Source organism: Aptenodytes forsteri, unplaced genomic scaffold (genome assembly GCF_000699145.1).
Source record: "Aptenodytes forsteri isolate BGI_AS27 unplaced genomic scaffold, ASM69914v1 Scaffold8, whole genome shotgun sequence".
Classification (NCBI taxonomy): domain Eukaryota; kingdom Metazoa; phylum Chordata; class Aves; order Sphenisciformes; family Spheniscidae; genus Aptenodytes; species Aptenodytes forsteri.
The window spans coordinates 2,770,575-2,778,977 of NW_008796218.1; the positions used below are offsets into that span (position 1 = coordinate 2,770,575).

Consider the following 8,403-nt stretch of genomic DNA (forward strand, 5'->3'; position numbering starts at 1 on the left):
CAGAGAGGAGGTGGATGCCCCATCCCTGGAAACATTCAAGGTCAGGTTGGACGGGGCTCTGAGCATACTTGATCTAGTTGAAGATGTCCCTGCTCATTGCAGGGGGGTTGGACTAATGACCTTTAAAGGTCCCTTCCAACCCAAACCATTCTATGATTTATTAATCTAATCTTGCATTTTCTCCTTAAAGCCAAGTGTTATTGCAACGTTTGTGTGATTCAGACTCTCCAACTCTCCTGGAAACAAGCAGGTAGGACATCTCAGAAATTAATCTATCATTAGTGTAGTTCTCCTATGTTCTGAGGCCTGGGAAGAAAATTGACAAGTGGGTTCACTATTTTATTATTCTCTCATCCTACCTTTTTGTCATTTCCGCATTGTTCTGGAATTGATTTGCTGTGAGCTAGATTCCTGTTTCTGTCACATCGTTCTCATTGTTTTGAATTTACATTTATACAGCTAAAATCAATGAGTTGGCTTCTGATTTGTTAAATGGGCAATTCTTGTCTAGGTTGTTGTTAACTTGCCTCTCCCAGCCTGAGGTGGCCAGTGTCTGGGTTGAGAGAATCCGAGAAAACCCTTCTGTGTATGACTGTGTTTGCTTTATCATGTCCAGCTCTACAAATGGTAAGTTGCCAAAATAACCTGGGAATTAGTGGGTGTTTGCAGAAAAAAATAAGAACTGAAGTATGCAGTTTCAAAGACAAATATTTTCAATTGGGAGTACAGAATTTCTTTAAAATAAAGTAAACCTCATGAATTTAAAGGACACCAAAATGAACTTGTCCTGCCTTTGCAGGTTTATATATATATGTAAAACCAACCAGAAAAGCACCCATAGAGGAAGAAGAAAGCTCTGTGGGGTAAGAAAAATAAGTCTAATAGAAGAAATTGTTATTCGGCACAGTAAAGGAAAGGACATAGTCCTCATTCAGGAATATACACATCACTTTTGATCCTTGAAACAAGATCTCATTTAAAATTTTTTTCAAATTATATATGTATTTTCCATTTTTAAAACTACCATACTTGAGGAATGTGAACTGGAGGAATGATTCAGTTACTCTGAATGGCAGCAGAATACGTCACAGGCTTTGGGTATGCAGTCAGTGATACGCAAATCTTTCTTCGCATTGATTTAGCAAAAACCACACTAAGCACCTAATCATGGAAATATTTTGAATAGCATTTATTTTTCACATCCAACTCAATTGTAACAGGAGTTACCATTTGTCTAGGAATCCTAATAATTTAGCTTTTTCAGTTTGGTGGTTTGTTGTTTTTTTTTTTTTTTTTAATGACAATGCTCCGAAATCCTGCTCCGTCCAATTGAAATGACAGATCTACTTAAGTAAAATGCAGATTGGCAGGTGTCAGGTTAGCAGAAAGCTGCATATTTAGGGACAAATCTTGGAAACTTTTACTTCAGAAGCAGAAGTTACGACTTTTCAGGAACCTGAAGTCTCTTTGCAGAATAATGTTCCTGTTTTATAAGTGGCATGATAAGGTAGAAGGTGCCTATTGGTGACTGTTGGGCTTTCCAACAGTCCCTATTTATCAAACTCTTCACCTGATCTGTGCCGCAAAAAGGAAATAAACATAGCAACCCTGAGTAGGTCGTGAACGAAACTAATATATTTCAGCACTGAATTTACTCTGAATACTTTTATATATTAGCATTTTGCGAGCTAATTTTTGCTCTTTGTTTTTAGTCTTGTTGAAATGTACACATTCTCTCTTGTGCAGTTGAATTGCTGGTAAAAGTGGGTGAAGTGGTGGACAAACTCTTTGATCTAGATGAAGAGCTGATGTTAAACTGGATTAAAAATGGCACTTGTCGGTCTGTGGGACCGTCTGTAGATGATTCTCCCGAAGAACTTCCAGATTTTAAGATTGTGCCTTGTATACTTGAAGCAGCCAAACAAGTCCGGTATGTGAGATTTCTTTTCAGTTTCATGGCTGGGGAGACTCCTTATAACCTTGTTAAGGCCTGCGTCTGAACATCTTGATTTTGGTGGGAGCTACATAGTTTGACAGATCATTAGAATACATTTCCCTGTACTTACCATTTGAAATGAGTCCACCAGTTTGTTAGCAAAGAGAACGGCAGTGATTGCTGATAGTCTTCTGTGTGTCCAAAACACACAGAATGTAAACTCAGTAATCAGATCTTTAATTTGTCTGTGTTTTTTGTTTGTTCTGTGTAGATCAGATAATCCGGAAGGACTTGATGTCTATATGCATATTTTGCAGCTCCTGACCACGGTGGATGAGGGTATTCAGGCCATCGGTAAGACACTTGAATTGCTGCATATGATAGGACCAAGAATGGCAATAACTTCTAGATCATCAGATATTTAATGGGGAGAAAAATAATTCACGTACCTAGATTAAATTTGATGGGTTGGTGGGTTCTCTTTCTTTCTTTCTCAAGTGCAGGCTCCTGATGGAGGAAAAGAGACTTGGAGTTTGCTTTATGACCTCATTTGCCATGAACTTTGCCAGCCAGACGATCCACCGATCATTGTGCAGGAGCAAAAGACTGTGTTGGCCTCTATTTTGTCTGTACTGTCTGCTATGTTTGCTTCACAGTCAGAACAAGAATACATCAAGATGAGGAAAAGCAAGTTGTGCTTTTTTCTGTTCTTTTTTTTTTAAAGTTATTTTCACAGTTGACTTTATGTATGTGGGGTGAAAGTGGTTAATTTATTACTGTTTACTGGAGATCAGTTCAGAACACAGAATTCAGTTACATGTTTGAATACAGTAAGGCTCTTTTCTGGTGACTCTCAAAATCACAGCTAGCTCAAAGTTCAGTTACTGGATATCTCTGAAGAGTTACAGTAATAGAATCTACAGATTATGTTCAGTCTTCTCCATTGGGTAAATTAATGAAAACTGCAGAATTCATCTTTGCTAAAATACGAGGTCTTGATAGTAATGTTTTTTTTAGTAGAGGGAGATTCTGCACTTACTTAAACCCATCTTTATCACTTGTTACTTTTCAATCCATTGACAAGTCTTTAGAATTAAAAGCCTATCTTGAGAATGTGAGTCAGGGTCATCTGCAGCAGAAAGACGTTGTGTCGTTTGGTTTATCAGATAGGATTATCTGGATGCAAATTTAACTTACCTAGCCTCTCTGAGTTACTACTAGAGACATTTTCCTTCTCATATTCCTTACCACTGGCATATACTTTTTATAGATACAGGTTAGCTTGCAGAAGAAATGTTTGGGGTTTTCTACCACACTTCCACTTGCTTTTTTAAAACAGTCTTTGATAAAACACAACACTTATACATTCCTGTAGCTTTTGTATAAAATCTTGTGGTGTGTTTCAAAATTCTGATGCCTTAAAAGGATGGGGAAAAAATTTCAGTGTTAAACTTCCATTTTCTTGTTACTTTATATTAGATATGCCTCTGATTGGGAGCTTGATTCGTATCTTACAATACATGGAGGGCTGTGGGAAGAGATCTGTTGATAACTCAAAGGATTCTGAACAACAAGAGACTGGAAGGGCCGATCTAAACGAGGAAGATTTCCATTTAAAAATTTTGAAGGATATTTGCTGTGAATTACTTTCCAATATGCTTCAAGAACTGACCAAGGTAAGAATAAACAAAATTCTGAGAGGGATTTCTGCAGGGTAGGTAAGAAAAAAGACGTTACTATTAATGTGCACATTTTTCTGCGCAAGTGAAGTTGCGTACTGGAAATTCATTAGAGAATCAATCAGAAGGTAAGTAGCAATGTGTGTTAGATGGCAGGGACACAGGTTTTCTGAGCTGTATGCCTTCAGGGCCAAGATTCTGTATGATAAATTCTCCAGGTGTATGTCGCCATTTCTTTTGAATGAAAGTCAATTTATTTAAGAAAAGGAAAGAGTATCAATATATAAAGTCACCTTCTCAGCTGGACTTCTTTATTGTGGGAGCATTCAGATTAAGAGACTTGTGGTGTGTGAGCTTTCACACCTTTTTGTATTAGCTACATCTGGCATTCTCTGAGAACTGTAAGTTCTGGTTGTTATACCCATTTTTGAGGACAAAGCACATACTGTAGATACTGTGTGTACAATTTCGAGTTTGTTCTTTCAACAACTGTTCGTGACATGCTAGTTGTATTTCTCATTGTATTTTCCAGGAAAATACGTTAGAAGGACTACACCAGGGACATTTAAATGAACAGACATGTTCCTGTGCATTTCAGAACCTCTTACCTCTGTATTTCACATCGGTGAGTATATGACAAGGTCTTTAACGTAGCTGAAAAAATACTACTCGGGTGGTAAGGCCTTTCAGAATCAGATGTAGAGGTAGGACAGAGTTGCTCAGACACAGGTAGTGTGCCACTTAGCCTCTCTGTCTCTTCTGGATTACTTCAGCCAGAGCTTTGCTTAGATCATCAGCTGATACAAGGGTCAAACTGTGCTGAAATGAAGGAATGTCTGCAAATTTATGCTAGCTGAAAATTTGTCCTGTACATTTTTATGGAATAATTATTCTAAATATTTTTCATAGGGAGCTTTTCTTTGTGTACTTTTAAACAATAAAATAAGAGTTTGGGGAAGGCAATAACGTTTCAAAATTTAGACCAACTGAAACTGTGGGGTTTAGGATGAAGTTATCTACTGTGGAGCATTTTCCATTATTCTTTGCAGTGGCTGCTGCTGGCTGCTGTTGGTGGGAAGGTAGAGGAATAGAAAGACCCCCTATACCAAGTGTAAGAATTCTGTGTTCCATGCAAGTTTGTTTTGTTTTGTTTTTTTCTTCTTTGTGTGTGTGTTTGCAATTTATTTCCAGGTGGAGAGTTTCCTTGAAGTTCTGCGTGAGGCTGATCAGACACTTGCTGACAACCTAGAAAAACGTTTCCCAAGCCTGAAGGTTCACGCCTAAGAATGTGCATGAAATATTTTCCTTCTTTGGAATGAAGATTTTTGACTCTTTCATTACAGTGTTTCAGAAATCAAGTTTTCAATAAATGCAGGAGAATGAGGCAACCTCCTTACCAACAGGTGGCTTTTAAGAAATGTTGCAGATAGCCCTGATTAACCTAGGGTTAATCTGCTCTGCATGAGGAAGGAAATACTGTAAATTCAGTTCTGCATCTTCCATCCTGTTTGCCCTAGTGATGAGATCAACTGTTGATTTCTAGTTGCTCTTCTGCAGCATAGTGTTCTTTGAATAACTCTTGATTTTGTGCTTTTCAACTTAAGTTGAAACAGTAAAATGAATGAAATGCACTGAGTAGGTTTTTAACATGATGCTGGTTTCTTCCAAGTTGCTGTTGGCAAAAGGAGGATTGATCAATAGGAAATTTCAGATGTCCTCTGCCTAAGGACCTTCAAGCACCTGATAAAAACAGAGTTAAATTACACAGAGTTGTTTGGGGGTTTTTTCTTTCTTTTTTTTTTGTCTTTTAAATCATATCAGTACCTCGAGCAGGTATTGTAACAGAAATGTTTCATCCTGCTCCTTTAAAATCTTCACACTTCTTACATTGAAGCCTCTTCTACACTGCAGCTCTGAGCTGTGGCATCTAGGTCCTGTGCAGTTTAAAGGGTTTGAGAATATGGTTACCAATGGTCTATGCTGCAGCTTCCAACCACTGCAGCCAGTTACCCAGAGTTAGAGTTGTAGGGTAGGTTTGGATTTAATCCGTGGCATACTTGCAAACTCTCCGCTCTTTTAAAGCAGTCTGTACTTCAGTTTAGGAATGTAACGTGTATCAGACAATTCTTTCCTCATTCATGTATCTTATGAATTATCTGTGAATGATATTAGAAATGCCACATTAGCCTTGGTTTTTCAGGGGAGCTTAAGGTGTTAGGTCACTTGCAGTAAATTCAGTCTACAGTCTTCTAAAAATCCCACTTTTAATGTAATGCAGTTAAAACATAATGCAATTTTTAGATCACTTGCCTGCATGCAGTGCAGCTAATCTTTTCTGTGTCTGAAAAGACAGTATAGCAACACATCAGCTTCACTGTTTCTATAAATGAGAGTGGAAAACAATTGATCTCTTATTAGGTTTGGGATGCAAAAGAAGATGGGAACCAGAGCATAGAGAATAAGTTAATACCATATACACACATTCCCTGGCTCTCCAGGTTTTTACAGACTTTAAGTATTAAAGTGCTGGGCCATGTTTTGTTTGCCCTGAGTCACCTGTACATGTGGTAAAATACAGTATGTGTATATGTATATAGCCTTTTCATCCAAACTTGCAGTTTTCAAAAATAGTGCAATTCAATCATTCCCTTGGGCTGCCAGCAGCATCTTAGTTGTCGGCAGGGGATTTAGAATTACAAATATCTGACTTGTGTCACCAAAAAGAATTGCCGTGGTTTCTGTCAATTTTTTTATGCTATGTTTATTGGAGAAAACTGGTAACTGTGAATAGGATGACAGCATTTTTCATACTACTTTGACAGTTTTTGGATATTTTCTTAAACCTACAGATTTGTAATAAAGTTTCTTTGTAAAAAAAAAAAAACAACTGTATGCTTTCCTTCATTCTAAGTGTCAATTACATTTGTTTTCTGAGCCACTGGAAATGTCTGTTACTCTCAAGTATGTCATTTGTAAGAGGAAAATTGAACCTCTTCATAATGTCAATGTCCTGTAGAATATGTTGTCCTTCATTGGATATTCATTTTACCTCTCTTGCTTTCTTTGCTTAGTCATTTTTATGGTCTGGAAGTTAATGTCTCTCATCCAGTTGTTAACGTCTTTCTGAGCTTAGTTTGTCCCCGGGTGTATCATAAGTATCTTTATGATAGTCCACCATAGTTAAGAATTATTTCTGTCTTGAATTACTTGTGTCTTGAAATTTGTTGTCGTTGTTGGAGTTTTGCAGTAGTTTAATGTAATATACAAAAAAGCTGAGACAAGATCTGTTGTTTTATTTTGTTCCTTCTTCTTTTCAATACACAAGTATCCAGTGTTGGCTGATTAATTGTTAAATGTGGTATCACTAATTACAACGAGTAGGCGAAACACATAATTTCCCTGATATAATTATTGCCTAATTGGGATGATACCTAATGCCTGTCGTGGTAGAAAAAATGGCCGATGTCAATAAGTGGGAAACTGATTGGGTCCCATCCTCCCGCTCTTCTGCAGTTGAAGAAGCTGTAGAAACGGGTCCATCAGCCTTGCTTCAGCAGAATGATAGTTCAAGTATGCCGGGAATTTTTATCCTTGATAAATATGGTGAAATGGAGACTGAATTCCCCCTTTGCCCCACCAAACAGCTGCTCTTGTGCAGTCTGTGCTGCCTGGGTGGGGCAGCACTGTCTTTAGGAGCAACAGGCTGGCGCCAAATTGAATGCAAGGTAAATGTGCAAAGTTTTTGGCATTCAGATGTGGAAGAAACTATTTGTGGTAGCGGGTGGATGATGTGTTTGGAAGTGGTGTGCATGTATTTCATCGTCTTGCCAGCAGGGATCTCCCTTAGCCTGTGCTTCGTGAACATCATATGTGTGGGTTTTTTGGTGGTGGTGGTGGTGTGTTTTTTGGAGGGGCTGGGGTTTTGGGTTTTTTTTGTTTGTTTGTTTTTTGTTCCCTCTCCTAGCCATGCTTTGACACCGACTGGCAAGCCAGATCTCTCTGGGCTAGTTGATTCAGAATGGCTATCTATCTGTACAAGCAGGCAAGCAGCTTTCTTCCAGACCAAAGATCTGATTACCTCCGTAACACCCTCCTTTTGGGGGAAAAAAGAGAAGTACTCGTCACTGCTTTGTGCGGAGCTCTGAACAAAAGGCGAGTATCTGAAGCATTGAACTAAAGTAACAGGAACGCAGTCCTGCTTGGACAGAGCTGGATGTGTATTGTGGCACGAGCACACCTAGAAAACAGAGGTAGAAATCAGACTGGAAGGCCTTAAATTAGACTTAATAGATCCATACAATAATTTCATTCAAAGATAGGATTCTAACATTCTTTTGACTCATGTTTTATGTACATTTGGCATCTTTATCCCACATAGTAACTTCTTCCTGATGGGGCAAAGAAATATAAACCCAAAGAAATTTGGTATGTGGAGAAAAATCAATGATACTAAATGCTTCATCTGCTCCCTTGATGGTGCGAGGAGATTGTTGCTGCTCTTTATATCTTAATGCTTGACCAGTATTCATGTCACAAACCTGTCCTTTCTGGTAGACTAAACCATGAAACCTAATATGCTGGGAAGTTCTTTTCTATGCTTCTCCATATTCGGGTCGCTCTGCTTTCTTAATTTTCTGTCATTGCATGTTTAGTTCATATTTTCTTATAACTGCTATGATGATTCCTTTGTCTGTAAGATTTGCGTTCTTAGTATTGACCTATTATAACTACCTTTGGCTGTAACTAAGCTGAATAAAAAAAAAAACCAACCCAAAATTATTTGTTACT

At 38.1% G+C, this 8,403-nt stretch overlaps 1 protein-coding gene across 1 annotated transcript in view; it reads left to right on the forward strand.

The window, feature by feature from the left end:
- The window catches only part of SAAL1 (serum amyloid A like 1), a 10,604-nt gene extending 5,603 nt beyond the window's left edge, over window positions 1–5,001 (forward strand). Inside the window, exons 4-11 of the mRNA XM_009288768.2 lie at window positions 191–250; window positions 512–627; window positions 1,747–1,930; window positions 2,208–2,290; window positions 2,435–2,623; window positions 3,416–3,612; window positions 4,148–4,240; window positions 4,807–5,001. Of these exons, the coding sequence (XP_009287043.1) occupies window positions 191–250; window positions 512–627; window positions 1,747–1,930; window positions 2,208–2,290; window positions 2,435–2,623; window positions 3,416–3,612; window positions 4,148–4,240; window positions 4,807–4,899 (1,015 nt within the window). The 3' untranslated portion in view covers window positions 4,900–5,001. The remainder of the gene's footprint in view (window positions 1–190; window positions 251–511; window positions 628–1,746; window positions 1,931–2,207; window positions 2,291–2,434; window positions 2,624–3,415; window positions 3,613–4,147; window positions 4,241–4,806) is intronic.
- Window positions 5,002–8,403: the final 3,402 nt, after the last annotated feature.